General features: G+C 40.7%; 2 protein-coding genes across 2 annotated transcripts; both read left to right on the top strand.

Annotated features, from left to right (window-relative positions):
• The first annotated feature begins 1,473 nt into the window (after positions 1-1,473).
• On the top strand, positions 1,474-8,451 carry LOC311030086 (guanine nucleotide-binding protein subunit alpha-14-like). The gene is made up of 7 exons (XM_084035636.1): positions 1,474-1,740; positions 4,219-4,403; positions 5,980-6,134; positions 6,271-6,399; positions 6,681-6,810; positions 6,897-7,050; positions 7,698-8,451. The coding sequence occupies exons 1-7, from the start codon at positions 1,620-1,622 to the stop codon at positions 7,886-7,888; spliced, it is 1,065 nt and encodes a 354-aa protein (XP_083891762.1). The 5' UTR covers positions 1,474-1,619; the 3' UTR covers positions 7,889-8,451.
• A 559-nt stretch (positions 8,452-9,010) lies between these two features.
• prune2 (prune homolog 2 with BCH domain) lies at positions 9,011-19,056 on the top strand. Its single transcript, XM_084035637.1, has 11 exons — positions 9,011-9,295; positions 10,926-10,992; positions 11,085-11,285; positions 11,764-11,940; positions 13,842-13,944; positions 15,410-15,541; positions 15,648-15,734; positions 17,540-17,638; positions 17,752-17,790; positions 18,231-18,284; positions 18,411-19,056. The coding sequence occupies exons 2-11, from the start codon at positions 10,938-10,940 to the stop codon at positions 18,436-18,438; spliced, it is 975 nt and encodes a 324-aa protein (XP_083891763.1). The 5' UTR covers positions 9,011-9,295; positions 10,926-10,937; the 3' UTR covers positions 18,439-19,056.
• Positions 19,057-19,326: the final 270 nt, after the last annotated feature.

Below are 19,326 nucleotides of genomic sequence, written 5' to 3'. Positions count from 1 at the left end.
CCACTTCTGCTGCCGGGGTCTGCAGTTTCCCTGTCCTACCGGGAGATGTAGTGTGGAAGAATGTTTTTTTTTTTTTTTGGAGGACAGATGCTGAAAGTTATGTGGCAGCAGCAACACATGGCACGGGAAACTGCATTATTTATAGTTCAATTATTTATTCACAAAAAAGGAATGCTGAAAATAAACACCTTTAAGCATAATATAAATGAATTACTGTTATTTGTAACTTCAAATCGCCTACAGACTCCTGGACAGAGCCTTGTAAAAAAAGCCCCCTCAGCCCAACAGGAAAGACCTCCCAGAATAAAAGACCAAGTGAGTACAACCAGCATGTGTCTTATTTTGTAGGAGTCTTGCATCTGTGTTGTTGTTGTTGTTGTATGCAGCCTTATTATAATATATTAACTTTACAACCAATCTGTTCTTAACTTCTGTGGAGTTGACGAGCGGTTCTTGGCAACGCTGTAAGCAGCACTTTTGGGGGGGCCAAGCAGTTGGCCCATTTTGAAGAAGCACACGCCCCCAAATTAACCAATAACAAGTTATTCTGCCTCCAGGGAATTCACCAGGTTCTTTTGAACCGAAACCCAGAAACCCTGTGATACAATCTGCAGGGTTAGAATTTGAAACATGTTGGCAAATTAACGGGCGGCGACCTCTGGTTCTGAATAGTGAAGCCATCTGCGTTCTGCCTGCTGGCCATCAGGGGGCGACTCCTCAGGTTGCAGAAAGAAGTCTGATTGCATGGAAGTCTCAGCGAAAATGAGTAAATCAAGTTTATGGCCTCAATCGCTTGTTTCTTGTTTCTCGTGATTGACAGGATGCTGCCACGACCTCAATCCTGCCGCTAGCACGCTCCCAAAAATCCAAGATGGTGGCGGCCAAAATACCAAACTCGACACTTCAAAACCATATTCCTAATATACAGTCTGGCAGGCAAGGAATGAAAGATGCTGTTGCATGATGGGAAATGTAGGTTTGAATGTGTTATACCCACAATAGGCACCAATAATCCAAGATGGCGGCAGCCAAAATACCAAACTCGACGCTTCAAAACCATATTCCTAAAGTACAGTCTGGCAATTACCAGGCAAGGAATGAAAGATGCTGTTGCATGATGGGAAATGTAGGCTTAGGAACTAAAAGTCATGATTGACCTCTGCTTTAAAAAAAAAAAAGTGTCCCCAGAGTTCCCCAACTTTCTAGAAGTGCTGTATCTCATATAAATGGTCCCTGAATGACTTCATTCGGGGTTTTGAAGTAGATCTAACTCGTATAAACAGAGTAGTGGTTCGTACAAAGCACCTGCCTGTCCTCCATTGTGTTCCCCCTCCTGCATCCGTAGGGAGAAAGGGACCTGTAAGCAGATACACTCCAGCTAGTCTACATAAACTCGCCTTTTCAGCCGCAGCCCGCCCGCCCATCCGCCCGCCTCCCAAAGAATGTGGAATGCACCTGAACTGGATCCTGCACAAGGAAGAATGACTCGCCGGGCCACCTGTTCCGAGACAGGTAAGAGGAGGGGGGGGGAAAAAGTCATTATCCATTCATTTGACAATAATCCCCGTCAGCCGGGACTCGCAGTGAACCAGACGCGGCTCCTCGTAGACTTGTGAAGGATGGACGAGTGCTGCCTGCCCGCCGAGGAGACGGAGAGACTCCGGATCCACCGGGAGATAGAGAGGCAACTTCGTCGCGACAAGAGAGACTCTCACCGGGAGCTGAAGTTGCTGCTTCTAGGTGAGTGTGCGACTGAAACATGTCTGGAAATGATCAACCTTAAAATCTCACATATTGCATCAAACTTTGCTTATTACTATTTCAATGTAGCCAAAATGCCATAAATGTACAAAATCACTCAATAATCCTATCAATCACAAATGGCAATATTCTACATTTCATGGTTGCAGCTCAGATAAATGTAATTACAGCGACCAAAAGAGCGTTGTTTCTGTGTCACACTTGTTTTTCAGCTCAATGTGATGGTGAGGGTTAATTTCATGAGTGGTTGAACTAGCCAGCAGGTTTGGGAGGAGTCTGCATGACTTGATTAATGAGTTTATTCAAGAGAAACAATTAGATATTTTACCGGCCAAGATTTCTTTTCTCAAACACAAACATTTTAAATATATATATTTTTAAAGGGAGTGTGTAGCCAACTGAGTGGGACGCTGCTTTGAGATCCTCTGCTGTCTATGAATATAATATAATAATAATATTATAATCATCAACACAGAATCCTCAATCGAAGCTCTTATTTGCCATTACAAGTTAAGTAGGGCGTTTGGCTCGAGAGGCCGTCGTGTGAGCCCAAAGCGTTTGGGGAAACACCAACACACAAGCCAGAAGAACTTTGGCAATACCTCTGATTGCCTGTTGCACCACTGACATCTGATTGGCTGTTTGCCAAGTGCTGTTGTTGTCATTTGTCTCGAGGTTGGCAGAGGCTTGTGTTTCTTTTTAAGAAGATAGTCGCCGTAGTCGTCAGCAAAGATGTGAATCACGAAATTTGAAAGTCTGTTTTTCTTTAACCAGCTGCAGGGTCGTGAACAAAAATAGCTGCTGTCAACCTGAAAGGAATACTCAGCCCATAAAATGACCATTTGTATATCAGTTACTCACTCGGTCTTCGTCGGACCTCGAATTCTTGAGGAAAACTTTGTTTTTGTGCCTCGGCGCAGTGAAGGAAAAATCTGAACCCGGTTGGAAACTGAGTAAATCATTGATGAACTGAAGTAAACGGAGGCAAAACTCATGTACTTGCGTACATCCAAATCTTACCATTAGAAACACTTCCTTCACTGCCGTCTACAGATTTGCAGCAAACATGCAAACATGAGATCGCAATGATGGAAGATTTTGTCAACAAAGCATTTTCTTGTGTCCATTTCTTGGATTCTCTGTTCACCCTAGAGGCACGCAAAGAAAAACGGGTTATTCAAGGTAACACGCTGCAATACAATTATACATGAAAGGTGATTTAGCGGGTGAAGTATTCTTGTAAATTTTGACAAATCCATCCAACAGCTGTTGTGTTTCACCAAAACCCAAAAGTTTTGCGATCCTTCAGTCCAGACAAAAGTGCCATTGAGCTGTAATGTGTTAGCCTGAGCTAACAAACCCAGCAAATACAAAAGTATGTGGATCAATAGATAGCAAGGCTTTGTTATGTGTTCTTTGATTGCACGGTGCGTTTTTTCAGAGCAGTTACAGGTTAACTTTGCATTCCTTGAATAGTTTGTGAAGCCCAGCTCTATGGTTTACTAACAAGAGTCTCCGATAATAACGCTTCATTGTAGAAGCTTTAGGTCCATACAACGGATGCGGCCTTGATTTCTAATTGTTTTTTTTGGTGCAAAGCCACATTTAACCACCAGTTGTATGAAATGCATCGCAGCTTTCCGTGAGCTCTTTTGACCAAAAATCCATAAAAAAAAGCCACTTAGAAACAACTTGACTGTTGGGTCTGTTGGAAACTACGCACGAAGGACTTTGTTTAAAGGTCAGCACTGCTTTAAACTTCAACTTGAGTTTGCAGATTGAAAAATCCTCCTTGAAAGGTCAGTCTAATGGTTAACATTTTTAGGCAATTTAGGCGCTTGGCTGACACTGATATCGGGAGTAATTAACAACCAGACGGCAGGACGCCGTTCCACTCAAGGGCACGCGGCTGTTGATGGATTTGCATGGACCAGACACAAACCTTCTGTGTGTTTTTTTGGTAATTCATTTATATTGTGTTTTAGTCTTTTTCATAATTAGTTTTGGTCCACTCTGTGTTTAATCATTTGGGTTTGTTCTCAATCAGTTTTTGTCATGCAAATACGTCGTAAATCAAAGTAAATGAGTGTGTGTACCTGCAGCTATGCATGATGTAATATCTGAGCAATGACATCAGTCATTTAGAGAAACAAATCTCTAAATGAAGCTTGGCTCATACATCTGAAGAAATCAAGTAAATATACACACATTCAGGTACGCTTACTCACATCTACAGCTTGGGGGGGAAAAACCTCAAATCAGTGAAACCTCTGAGAATATTCTTTCATTCTTAAGAATGCAGCTTTTGTTGTTGTTTATTTGCTGAAATCCTGTTTAGCTGCAACCGATTGAAGTTTAGATTCCTTCTATTTTTTTTTTCTTCGTGTCCTATTTCTGGCATTGCTTTGATCTCATTCCATTTTTCATCCTTGGGTTTCATTCACATCCTTTGCCTAGGGACCGGTGAAAGTGGGAAGAGCACTTTCATCAAACAGATGAGGATCATCCACGGCCGCGGATACACCGACGCCGACAGGGAAGGTTTCACTCGGCTCGTGTTTCAGAACATCGTCGCGGCCATCCAGGCGCTGATCAACGCCATGGCGACCCTACAGATCAATTATGTTGACGACCAGAACATTGTGAGAAACAACCTTTTTGTGTGTGTGTTTTTCATAGCATTCCATGTGTCACTGATGGGATAACAAGACCAACGAGCGTCTGCAGCCATGCTAGCAGCTAAATGCTAACGTTGGCGTGCTAACGTGCTTATACACGATAACATCTGGTGATTACGAAGCATTAGCATTTTGCAGGCCATGAACCAAAATATTATATGAATTAACATTTTTGACCCGATGATGGCGCTCAAAACTATGAATAATAACTTTATTTATTGATAATAACTTTATTTATTGATAATAACTATTTATATAGCACCTTTAAAAACAGAAGTTTACAAAGTGCTTTAACACATTAAAATCCATACACATACATCACACATACACACATATACATCACACATACACACATATACATCACACATACACACATCACATACACATATACACATACACATCAAACATATACAAATCACACACATACACATCACATACACATACACATCACACACATACACATCAAACATATACACATCACACACATACACACATCACATACACATATACACATCACACATCACACATACACATCAAACATATACAAATCACACATACACATCACACACATACACACCACACACATACACATACACGTATATACATCACATACACATATACACATCACACACATACACATCACACACATACACATCAAACATATACACATCACACACATACACACATCACATACACATATACACATCACACATATACACATACACATCAAACATATACAAATCACACACATACACATCACATACACATACACATCACACACATACACATCAAACATATACACATCACACACATACACACATCACATACACATATACACATCACACATCACACATACACATCAAACATATACAAATCACACACATACACATCACACACATACACACCACACACATACACATACACGTATATACATCACACACACATATACACATCACACACATACACATCACACACATACACTTCACATACACATATACACATCACACACATACACATCACACATATACACATACACATCACACACATACACATCACATACACATAAACACATCACACACATACACATCACACACATACACATCACACATATACACATCACACATACACATCACACACATACACATCACACATATACACATCACACATACACATCACACACATACACATCACATACACATACACATCAAAAGAGCAGGAGAAACGATGAGCTAAAAAGACAATAAGATTAAAATAAATAAGATATACAAAATTAATAAATAAATAAATCAGCAAGCCTTATGTCCACCTATTGGTGGCGCTGGAGAAAAAGAGTCATCATTTGGAATTTATAATCTGGGGACCATGAATGCCTGTGCAAAATATCCTGGCAATCGATCCAGTAGCTGTTGAGGTATTTCAATCTGGACCAGAATGGTGGACCAACCGACCAAGTGTAGACCACTTTGACCACATCAGTCCTGTTGCATTTCTCACCCTCCTAATAGTCCAATATGTCAGTAATATGTGTAATTTGTGTCAGATCCACGCACACAAGCTGAGCCAGGTGGAAGCGGACCAGGTGTCCGTTCTGGAGGTTTGGCAGGTGGACGCCATTAGACGAGTGTGGAACGACCACGGCGTTCAAATGTGCTACGACCGCAGGAGGGAGTTCCAGTTATCCGATTCCGCCAAATAGTAAGACTTCTATATAAATCCCAGGCTTTTCCAGAGAAAACAAAGCTTTTTGCAGTGTGAGGATTCATGCTGACAAAATAATCATTGTGCATATTTCTGGATGATGATGATGATGGATTTATTGTTCACTTTTCAGTTACTTGAGCGACTTGGACAGAATCTCAGCCCTGTTCTACATCCCCACACTGCAGGACATCTTGAGGGTCAGGGTCCCCACCACGGGGATCATAGAGTACCCCTTTGACCTTTCAAAAGTCATCTTCAGGTAGGGAACCACAGCAGAAATCTAAGGAAAATGAAATGTTCTGTAAAAGGAAGAAGAATTGTATTGTAGTGACAAAAAAAAACCAAATTTATTTAAGACTTTTTGGTAGTTTTCTGTTCCCCCCTGCTTTGCAGCATTTATGCTAAGCTAAGCTTTAGCTTCATATTTAGCATCTTCTCATCTAAATCTCAGCAAGAAAGCACATATGTATACTTCTTAAACCTCACAGACTGTTCCTTTAACAACTTAAGTATTGTTGTATGTGGCTGTGTGTTGTGCAGGATGGTGGATGTAGGCGGTCAGCGTTCGGAGAGGAGGAAATGGATCCACTGTTTCGAGAACGTCACTTCCATCATTTTCCTGGCGGCCCTCAGCGAGTACGACCAAGTCCTCTACGAGAGCAAGAACGATGTACGGTAGAAACCTGTTCACTCCGCTTCAAACTGCTGATTTGAGTTCCTGCATTCACGACTTCCCTCCTCCTCCTCCCGCCACAGAACCGACTGAGAGAGAGCCTCGCCCTGTTCAAGACCATCCTGTCGTACCGCTGGTTCCAGGAGTCCTCCACCATCCTCTTCCTCAACAAAAAGGACCTGCTGGAGGAGAAGATCACACGCTCTCATTTGGCGACCTACTTCCCGGCCTTCACTGGTAACTGGCGTTTTATTTGATTCGACTTGTCTGTCTTTGTTCTGAGCAGAGCCGAAGCCCTTTAATAGATTTGTCGACAGAAAATTGATTTCCTTATTGTTTTGGACTGTTGGTCAAACAAAACAAGCAATTTGAAGAGATCGCTTTGGGCTTTGTCAAACTGTGATTGTTTTAAATTTTTATATTTTTTTTAATTTAAAGGTACTTTACTTGAGTTTTGAAGGGGAAATATTGTACTTTTCCATTCATTACCATGATGCACAGCCACTAGTTAAAACACAACAAACACAACATATAAAGAGCTTTTTAAATGCTTTGTTACACATTAAACTACCTTTAAACTGTATATGCAATGGAGTCATTTTACTTTTAATTCTTTAAGCTCTTATATTTTATTGACATACTTTAACTTAAACATTTTGAATGCTGGACATTTACTTGTAACAGAGTATTTAAAGTGTTTTTAAGTAAAGGATCAGACTGTTTCCTCACCACTCCCATGTTGTACATGAACTGATTAATCACGAATATAATCAGCAGATTGTCAGTGTGAAACCCCACAATGGAACAAAAAAAATAAATTTGGGTAAAGAGTGAACAAAGGTGTGATTTCAGACACAACCTTCTGACCTCTTCCCCCTCCACAGGGCCTAAGTGTGACGCCAGATCTGCAGAGAAGTTCATCCTGCAGATGTACGTGGAGAAGCACAATGGCCACCCTAAATGCCTTTACAAACATTACACCTGTGCGACGGACACGGAGAACATCAGGGTGGTCTTCAAAGCCGTCAAAGACACCCTCCTCAGGGAGAACCTGGAGAAGTTCAACCTGGAGTGAAGACGAAAAGGACGGTTTCACCTTTAGGAACGAAGGAGGCCTCACACGTGTCACACTTATGGACATTTTTATTGTATCAGTTGTGTGCTGTCAGATGGCGGAGTCAGGTAAGGGACGTTTATCTCTGTTATGAAACATAACGAGAATGTGCCGTTTCTTAATAAATGCTAGAAATGGATATTTTCTGTCGCTGCAGGAGAAGAATGGGAAACTGCAATCTCAGTTAATCGTCGCGCTGAAGCGCTCTAACAGAGGGGTTTCCTTTCATATAAGTGCTGTTTGATCGACACTGCATGGTATCAAACCGGTCTATTAAGAATGCAACCCTGCCTTCCAGCTCCGGGAGGAGTCAGTAAAAGAATAGTCTGTAGGGGAACTAGAGTGCCTTTAGCTTTATATTTATACTGATGTCTGTTTATGTATGCGACACCCATTTTTAAATATAGATATATTTAAAAAGCATGTAAGTTGTAATTTGGATTCTTCTACATTGTCACTTTGCACAGAACCTTTTTTTTGTTTTTAATTTTTATTGACATTAAAAATATGTATATGACAAAGAGGCTTCCCTGCATAAATGTATGATCTCGTCTGCTAACATGCTGGAGGGAAACCAGGCGTGGCAACCTTTGTACTTAACAGTGGTCAACAATGTGCAAAGGTCTGTCTTCCTGTCTTCCTGTCTTCCTGTCTTCCTGCTGGGACTGAACAGCGGTGAGTGAAAGGAGTGAGAACAAACAGAGAGGGGAAGAGAGAGACTCGAGGTGCTGTTGATTCTATCAGCCGTACAGTAGATTACTTGTGTGAGGGGTTGAAGAGTTCATGCAGAATATAATGGACACATTTGCAGCCTTGTAGACAGGCCAATAGGGGAACAGGGTAAGCATCACATATTTGCTTCGGATCAGTCATTATTTTCTTACAAGTGTGTTAAAATCATCAGCACACGACAATGTTCTCATTTCTGATTGTTATTGCTTTTTTCTTTCTTTTCCCCCCAAGGGGCTAATATAACCTTGTAGCTGCAAATCTACTGTCAGGCGTTAACAACAGCCCCACATTACTGCCCCCCCCGAACACACACACACACACACACACACACACACACACACTCTAGTGGAGGATTATAACCCACAGATACAACTCCTCCTATATTTCTCCATTCAGTTGCACTGCCTGAGGAAGTTGCTGTGCAGAGAGCCGTTACAGCAGGTGATCGCCCTTATTTGGTAGTGGCCCAGATCACGTGACCACAAAATGGTGGAAGCTGTGAGCTGTTTGTAAGCTGAGCATCTCCACCGAGAGGCTGGAGAGAGAGGGGAAAAAAAGGGAAATAGGCGGTGAACTTGGAAGTACATCCATGCTCTGAGACACCAGGAGGACAGAGATTCCCGAGCCCCGGCACTGGTGAGTACATTGTGTTTATTATAAAAGATAAAAAGAAGAGAAAGGGGTTTTTGCTCTTGTATTCCCCCCCCCCTCTCCCTCACAGCCGGCAGACAGGAAGCGAGAGGGAGGGAGGGGCTGCTGTCATCAGCACTGGGCTGTGGAAGTGGATGCGAAGCAGCTCAGCATCCTCCATGGAGGATGCATAACAGCTGATGCTTCATTTTATCATTCTGCTACGTCGGAGCGTGTGTGTCATTGTGTGTGTTTTATCTATTTATTCACATTACTGGACATGTTGTAATCTGTGAATTGTCAGCATGACGTCATCAGCCATCCAGGATGTTCCTACATCAGCTGTTAGAACGATCACATCTTCCTTGTTGCAGGCAGTCCTCCTCCTCCTCCTCCTCCTCCTCCTCCTCCTCCTCCTCTGAGGAACACGGATGTTTCGTTTTCATGCACACGTGACTCACCGTGAATTTGCATCTCTGTCCAATCTCTGCTCATGCCAGCGTGCACGCATTCATTTTGAATCAGCACTATAAAAAGACAGCGAGGAGGGGGAGGAATGAGCTTGTCATGATGTAACAAGCCCCCCCCCTCCCCCTTTTCTCCCACCCCTCCACGTCCTCCCCCTCCTCCAGTTTGAATGGAAGGATTATTCACAGGGAGAAGATGACCTTTAACCTCCCCCCCCCCCCCCCCCCACCTTGTTCTCTGGAAGTCTATCAGTAAAATAGATCTATAGATCAAATCAATAGCGTCCTTCACAGTGTGTTAACACGTGCTGCATTCATGTACCGACGCTTTTAGTGTGCCAGCAAACTAAGGACGGAGGCCAATTAGTGATCTTAATTGATGTTGGCCCGTGGTAATCTTTCAACATGAACACGAGATCCATAATGGTGTTCATACGATCGTTTGTTTGTGTTTTGTGTTTTTTACAGATTCATACTAAGCTACAAATTTGACAGCTAAATAAACTTGCCAGTGCTCTCTGCTGGACAAACTATATCATGGTGACACTGTTTCTAAATAATCTCAAAACAAGCCCATTTATTGCTCTAGCTCTGCTATTTCTAGTCCAAACAATACATTTTTGAATTATGTAAAAGTAATATAATATACTCCAGTATAAGGAAAAGATATGCATTGGAAATGTCATTGAAGTCAAATATATGTATGTAAGTATCGAAGTATATAAGTTCTCGCAAAAAACCCCGCCTCCTATAAGTGTTCTACTGTTATATATATTTAGCATTATTATTACTGATGCATTCATATCTAAGTCGCATTTTACTGTTGATCAAGGTCATTTTAACTATTTTACATACTGCTGAAGCAACAATGCATCATAATTTACAACTAGCGTATGTTTTATACGTCAAATGTCAATTTGTAAAGTAATTTGGATTAAAGCGATCAAATAATTGCAGTGGAATAAAAAGCAAAACAAATGTAGTTTGGCACAAGTGAATTCAATAACTGGTCTTTCTCCCTAAAAATGAGATTAGGGCTCAAAAGTCTAATTAAGGGTTAAATAAAACCATTTAAACAGAAAGGTCTGATGAAGGATCCTCAGGTAATAGTCTGGATTCTCTCCAGATTTGTTGTGTCATGTTTAATAACTGTGATGATCTTCTTTAAGGTCCTCCTGGGGATGGACCCGGCATCAGAGAGCAAAATGAACTCTGAGGGGGGCGAAGGGAGACCAGGTGAGTCTGAACCCACCGTTAAGAAATGTAAATAATGATAAATAAAGATCCAGGAGATTGACTGTTTGTGTGTGTTTTTGTTGTTGTTGCAGTCCCTCCAACCTCTCTTCCCTTACAAGGGGGTCCCAGCCAAAGGAAGAAGCTATCGGCCCCTCGTATCAGCCTGTCCCTGGACCAGAGCGAGGACGACTTGGGAGAGACGCCAGACGATCTGGACATTAACGTCGACGACCTGGACACCCCCGATGAGGGGGATTACCTGGACTACACGGACCATGAAATGGACTGGGAAGGTGGGTCCTTCCAGACGCAATGCCAGTTTGACTCCCTGTTATTATAACGCATCGGGTTTTATATCATGATTCTTTAAGCCTCCAAAGTCGACTGAATTTAAAGAGAACATTTTCAGTATTTGTACGTTTAACATGCATCATTTTTGGAATATATTAAATTTTCCCTTTATCTGAATCACTCCATTTTAAGCGCTTTTCTATTGAAGCCCCGCCCCCTGCAAGAAGTCGTGTGCAGAAATATGATCCTGCATGTAAAAAGTTAGTTATGTCCTCTTTAAGTCTCTTTTATCACTGCAGACATTTTGACACGTCACAGTAGGAAAAGCACTGGTGATAAAAATAATACAAATTTAACGGCTGAATTCCATTCAGCTGCTTCAGTTTCAGGGCTCTGGTATTGGTATTGACTTCCTGGACACAGCAGAGACATCAGTCGTGATGTCAGTGACACCTGTGCATCATTTTGTTCTCCCGTTAGACCCCAACGCAGCCAATAGGAGCGGGGCAAGCGAGCCTTACAACCCCATCCCGACGTACAGCGCCGAGGAGGAGCGCCAGGACGGGAAACTGTGGAGGACGGTCGTCATCGGGGAGCAGGAGCACCGCATCAACATGAAGGTCATCGAGCCCTACATGAGAGTCATCTCCCACGGAGGTGACTATTAAACCTGTATTTACACAAACAACATCCTCAATATTGGCTCAGAAATCATTCTTAACGGGACGTGGTCCACATTCGTTTCAGGTCTGACTTAAAGGAGAACTCACATACCTGCAGTATGTGAAAGGGCTTCATTTCTGCTTGGAATAGGGGGGGGACATGTCCTCTTACTTTTCAGAACCATGTTTGATTAATTCACTTAACTCTCTCTAGAGTTTCCTCTTAATGTCCAGCCACTAAAATTAAAATGGGATCAGCCGAGTTGATCAAAGTGCTCATAAATTGCCTTCAGTATTACGGTGCGCTCACAGCAATTAAGCTACAGAGCAGTTGCGAGTGATTTGCAGGCTTTTCTTAGCAGGCAACATACAGGCCTGAGTGTTTTCTCAGTAGGAGGAGGAGGAGGAGGAGGAAGAACCGCAGACACAAACTCGCCTACGCCTCATTTGTGTTTTGGTAGTAAAAGAGATTTAATTTCAGTTTTTATTGTCCTTAAAGATGCTAGAATGTAATTCCAATCTAATGTAGTAACTCTTTAAGGTGGGAATGGATACTTTTCATATAAAACATAATTTGATTGAGTTTAGGTTCATTATTGATGTAGAAAATAGAATGTTTGACAAAAAAAAAAGGAAAACTTCTCTTTTTTTTTTGAAGAACACATAATTGTCTTCTTGATTTCTCTAACTGAAGCCTCCTATCTACAATTATAGCAACACACACACACACACACACACACGCATGGGAGTGTTTTTTAAAGATACAAAATGTGAACCTATCCTTCAATACTTTCCCTACAATGTCCAGTGTTCATTAAAAGTCCCGTTCTATGAAGTCAGGGTTGCAGGCACAAAGACGCGGAAGTAAACAACCAGTTTAATTACGCGAGGATTGGAATTGTTCGCTAAACATTTTCCATTCCAGTTTACAGCAGGCCGGAGGAAGGTATCTGATTCCAGAAGTAACAGCATATTATAGAAAGTCATAATCTCCCGTCTACTGTATCACAATCGGCTATTGTCTTGGAGCTGGCGCCGGCCACTTCTTAGTTAACGAGATGGCAGGATGGTTTCTGGTTTTGGAAAGTGCTTCGTCTTACCTTGGCGGCGGGCCAACACCCCCCCGAACAGAAATGAGGAATAACAGACTGTAGCTGGAGCCAGCTGATGAGTATTACATAAGCCTGTCGGAGAGGGAAGTCTCCACGTCAGGGGTTTTGTTTTTCATCTGTTGACTGACGAGATTAACACCTTGCTTGGAGGGTCGCTGCTATGAAGAGCTAACGAGCCTCCCAGCTCTGATGATGACGATGCATAAAACAGGGTTGATCCATACATGCAGAAACTCTCTCGCTCTCATCTGTCCGGGAGAGTCAGCAGCCTCTTTTCCACCGCATCAATTAGATATCTGCTCGGCTGCCAGCTGTGTGCGCCTGTCAGGGTTCCCCCCGCTGGATCGCCGGTCTGATGTAACTGCATTGAGCTTGATAGAGGATGAGGGCCATCTAAAACCCTACAGGGCCATGGCCAGGTAGTGCAAGGTCTTCTTTTTTGGGGTAAACAGAAAAAGAAAGTCTGTCCCTGAAAATATTATGAGAGCTGTCATTTAAATAATAGCCCCTCTGTGTGAGTGACACCAAATCTGGTGATGAATGGGCTGGTGAATGAAAGGAAAATGACATTAGTCTGAAAAGTACTGAGAGGAAACGAGAGCGAGAGAGACAGTCGGACAAAAGAGACACAGATTGGCAGATAAATGGAACAAAAAAAAGAGGGAAATAAGGGAGCAATCAAATAATGAAAACTATGCTAATTAAGGCTATAAGCTCTCATCCACAATGGAGCAAGGTCAAGTTAACCCTTTTTGCTTTTGTTTTTTTGTGTTTTTCTATCAAGGCTACTATAGCAACGGAGTGAATGCCATCATCGTGTTTGCTGCCTGTTTCCTGCCAGACAGCGACAGAGAGGACTACCATGACATAATGGAGAACCTTTTCCTGTGAGTTTTGTCCTGAAAACACACTCATTTTTCCAACACTTTATATACACTGATCCACTTTTTAAGTTTTGTCTAATATACAGTTTTGGTCAAAACTCAAAATTTAAATTTTGACCTGATGTGTCAGGTGAAAGGTTAAGGATCAGCAAAGGTTCTGCAATCAAACCTGCGGGGAGCATGAATGTCTTTCATGAAATCCATCCGCTAGTTGTTGAGACATTTAATTTTGTCCCCAGAGGACAAAGCTCTTACTTTGGCGATCTCACCCGGTGACATCATGAGTACTAAAGACACTCCGCCTCAGCTCAAATGTGCTTGTCGTGTTAATTGACCAATCGTTTACTCATGAAGACGCTAAACTTAGTCTGTGAACATTCCTGCTCAACATCAACATGTCAGCATCATCGATCCGATCTTTGCAAGTAAAACTCCCAAAATAAAGTGCTAGAAATAAAGTGAAAGTCTCGGCTTGTTTGCGGGGAGACCTCCCGTGTCGGTGTCTCCGCTGTGATGCTGGCACGGTTGCATTTCATGGTTGGACAGTGCGATTGGGATCCCACAAGCTGTTCTGTGAAAGATATTGAGTAAGCTGGCATATCTGAGAGTTTTGGAGGGAAATGAAAGGAGGTAAACCATAGCGTCTGCACTTTCCTGTGCCAGATGGCTCGGGGGGGTCCGAGTCCTTGCGAGGAGGAGTTGACTGTAGCTGGGGGGTGAACGGTTATGCTGCTTGATGTCAGTGGGAGATGATCGCAGTGGTCACGAAACCGAGTGGATCAGCCGTGTTGATTTTGTAAGCTGGAGAGCGACGTTGGGCGAGAGTCGGGAGTGAGCCCAAAGTCGTCCAAGTTAGAGGAGTTATGGAGGGAACTTGAGAGGACTGCGCTCGCTGAGAATATTGTCAAAGGAGATGAAAATGTTCTCTGCTGAGGGAGACGGGAATGAGAATGAGATAACATTTTCTTTGGTGTGAATCGCAGTATTGGATTTTTAGAAAAGGTGTAGGTCTGATTGAGCGGCTGAGACGGATGCAGGAGAACAAAAGGAAAACAGCTCATCCACGAAGCAACGTTTGAGAATCCAATTTCTCAAAGCTGATCTCATAGGAGAGATATTTCTTAAAATAAAAATACAAGTATGTGTGCTCTCGCAGCTCACCATTTTGACAAATATATTGTTAAATGTTTAATGCGCTTCATATGCTGGTTGGTGTTGAGTGGTCGAGTGAGATGTAGAGGGAATAAAGAGAAATTTTATTTTCAGAAAGCAGCAAAATATGAAGAGAAAAGTTAGATGTCACGCCACCACCACACACTTATTAATAATGATACCTTTTAAAGACTGACATTGTTCCTGAAACTCTTTCCCCAAGAGTTTTTCAAGGGGCATGATGACGTGATGCTTGTTTTCAGAACTACAATGATATTGTCCTCGTTGATCAATTGCTTGTGTTGTGTGTGTTCAGCTATGTGATCAGCACACTGGAGCTGATGGTGGCGGAGGACTACATGATCGTGTACCTGAACGGAGCAACACCTCACAGAAGAATGCCCGGCCTCGGTTGGCTGAAGAAATGCTATCAGATGATCGACAGGAGGTCTGTTGTGTGTTAACGCCACCATCTTGTGACAGATTTTAAAAAAATGTTAAAAGTGCAATGTGGCCATAAATGCACCCAACATGTGATATTGCGTTTTCTTCAGGCTCAGGAAGAATTTGAAATCCTTCATCATTCTCCATCCGTCGTGGTTTATCAGGACTATTCTAGCCATTACCAAGCCCTTCATCAGGTAAAAACACCCTGTTGTCCCTGTGACTTTTTTGACATATTTAACTATGATTTTTTTCATTACTTTTTTCAACAAAGTAAACTGACTTTTTTCCTAATTTTGTTTTATACAATGACATTTTTTTTTAAATGTTCTACTTTTTTTTCAAAATTTTACACAATTACTTTTTCATTCCTCTTTTTTGAGATTTTATATTATGACTTTTTTCATGACTGTTTTCTTCATTTTATACAATGACTTTTTTTCACTACTTTTTTCGACATTTTATACGATGACTTTTTCGAAATGTCATACTGACTTTTTTCGAGATTTTATACTGTGACTTTTTTCAAGATTTTTTTTTATACTTGTACGACTTTTCTACGTACTATACTATTACTTTTTTCCTGACTTTTTTTTACATTTTACACAATGAGTTTTTTTTTACATTTTACACAATGAGTTTTTTTCAAAATTTTATACCATGTCTTTTTAGAAGATTTTATGCTTTGACTTTTTTCATGACTTTTTTTCTAAATGTTTACTATGACTTTTTCATTACTTTTTTCAACATTTTATAAAATTAATTTTTTCGTGACTTTTTTCTAAATTTTATACTGACTTTTTTTCAAGATTTTATACTTTGACTTTTTTCATGACTTTTTTCGACATTTTATAAAATTACTTTTTTCATGACTTTTTTCATGACTTTTCAACATTTTATACAATGACTTTTTTTACATGACTTTTTTTCAAAATGTTATACCATGACTTTTTTCAAAATTTTATACCATGACTTTTTTCATGACTTTTTTTCTAAATTTTATACTATGACTTTTTCATGACTTTTTTTCAACATTTTATACAATTAATTTTTCGTGACTTTTTTCTAAATTTTATCTGACTTTTTTCAAGATTTTATACTTTGACTTTTTTCATGACTTTTTTCGACATTTTATAAAATTACTTTTTTCCATTACTTTTTTCATGACTTTTCGACATTTTATACAATGACTTTTTTTACATGACTTTTTTCAAAATTTTATACCATGACCTTTTTGAAGATTTTATGCTTTGACTTTTTTCATGCCTTTTTTTCTAAATTTTATACTATGACTTTTTTCAACATTTTATACAATACATTTTTTCGTGACTTTTTTCTAAATTTTATACTGACTTTTTTCATGACTTTTTTCAACATTTTATAAAATTACTTTTTTCATGACTTCGACATTTTATACAATTACTTTTTTTACATGACTTTTTTCTAAATTTTAAACTATTACTTTTTTTTTTAGATTTTATACTTTGACTTAAAAAATTTTTTGCCAAATTTGATACTATGACTTTTGCAAGATTTTATACTTCGGCTTTTTTTAATGACTTTTTTCGACGTACTATACTATTACTTTCTTCATGATTTTTTTACATACTATATCCCTCAACTTTTTTCAACATTTTATACAATGACTTTTTCATGACTTTTCGTTGAAAAAAGTCATAGTATAAAGTCATGAAAAAAGTCACAGTGCAGTACGTCAAAAAAAGTAATGAAAAAAGGTCAGTATAAAATGTGGAAGAAAGTCATGAAAAAATTCATAGTATAGTATGTCGAAAAAAGTAATGAAAAAGGTCATAGTATAGTACGTAGAAAAAGTAATGAAAAAAATCAGTATAAAATGTCGAAGAAAGTCATGAAAAAAATGAAACTGACTAATTGAGTTCTTTTTATGCCAAGGTGGTTAGTTTCACTGCACTTTTCATGTTCCTGCCATTGCACTTATTTTTATGCTTGTGTGTGTGTGTTCATGTTGCTCTTGTCACAGCACCAAGTTCAGCAGTAAGATTAAGTACGTGAACAGTTTGGACGAACTACAAGAATCCATCCCCATGGACTCCATCCAGATCCCAGAATGCATCATTAGGTGAGTCCCCTCCAAATCCCCAAAACGCTGCAGCAATCCCACCTTCTCCGAGCCCCGACTCGTCTTATTAAATGACTTCATATTCATCTTCTCATTTGAACTCTCACCTCCAGACTTGACAAGGAACTGAAGGAAGCTGCAGAGAACTCAAAGTAAGCATCGACTCCCGTTATTTCCCCTCTGCCTTAGTTTTATCCTTGGCTGGAGCGCTCATTTATCAGATGGCTCACTTTTAGATCACGAGGGCTCTTCTGCTGGCTGAGGACCAACTGGATTTGGCTGTGGTTCCAATTACAGGAAGGACACACAGAGAAAAAAAAAAAGTTGCCAAAGATGCTTAATGCATAGTTTCCATCTAATTTATCATTAAAAGTAAAAATAAATGAGCAGGTCCTTATTGCAGAGTGATCCATTACACTTGATATTTAATGTTGGAACGACACCGTAAATTCACGCTATTCTCCGGCTGATTAATTGAGCCTTTGAATCCCAACGGCACGTCTTCAAATTCACCACACACACCGGCGCATTGCAACCCGTCACGGCAATAAATTCTGCTCTAACAACCACTTTACTTTTGCTTTCATTCAAGACGGAATAGTTTCTTGCTGGGACTGGAGCCAATAACAGCAGCAGGCAGAACAGAGTGAGTCCTCTAAAGATGTTTAAGTTCACGCATGGAAGAGTAAAAAAAAAAAAAAATGGCCCTGTGTCAGCAGTCTGTCACCCACACATAAAGTAACCCATCTTTTATGTTTTTGTTCCTCCCCAGCGGACCAGCCGGTGCCAGCAGCTCTTAAACCCAAACATCCTCAACGGGACGCGGTTATCTCGATGTTTTGAAGTCACTGTCGTATTGTACGGGTGTAGCTGGAAATCAAAGTGCAAGGCTTGTAAAGGTGGATGTGTGTGTGTGTTTTTTTTGTTTTTTTGTCAAATAGACACCGGAGTTGTCATTCTTTACGGCTGCTGTAGCATCGGTACCTGTGACACCTGTGACACCTGTAACACACAACTATATAGTGAAGTGCGACGCTTGGCAGCAGCCTGCAGAGTAGCATCGTCGTTCACGGTTATGGAGTAGGAAAAGCAATTACACACAACAGTACACTGCGCAAAACCCGTCTGTAGAGTCTATAGTGTTGTTGTTGTTGTTGTTGTGTGCACGAGAAGCAGTGAAGCAATAATATCACCCTTTACTGGTCGCACACTTGCTGTTTAGATAAAGAGGAGACTTGTGCGTCAGCAATCTACAATAATGGTCGGCCCCCCAAAAAAAACAACCTTGTGCCATAGATGATGACCAACAACTGCATTAAAACAATCCTCTGTCTTAATATGTTCTAAAACTGGAAAAGAAAAACATCGATAAGTAGCTATTTTAACTTTATATTCCATCTGAAACCAAGAAGGGATCATTTAAATAAGAAACCAAGTTATCAGTGTGATGTAGAGCATTTAGCTCTGTGTGTGTGTGTGTGTGTGTGTGTGTGTGTGTGTGTGTGTGTGTGTGTGTGTGTAAATCAGTGTGTCAGAAACTGGGAATCAACTCTTCAGCGTCTCCTGGATCATCAGGAATAAACCTCAGAGTCAATTATAACGGGATTTCTGTAAAAGCACAATATCGTTCGTGTGTGTGTGTGTGTGTGTGTGAGTGTGTGTCCACATGCATGTATGCGTCTGTGCAT

The sequence above is a fragment of the Eutrigla gurnardus genome (genome assembly GCF_963514095.1).
Source record: "Eutrigla gurnardus genome assembly, chromosome: 19".
In the NCBI taxonomy this organism is placed as follows: Eukaryota; Metazoa; Chordata; class Actinopteri; order Perciformes; family Triglidae; genus Eutrigla; species Eutrigla gurnardus.
Note: the sequence above shows the minus strand (reverse complement) of the source record. Positions and strands in the feature narration are given on the sequence as shown.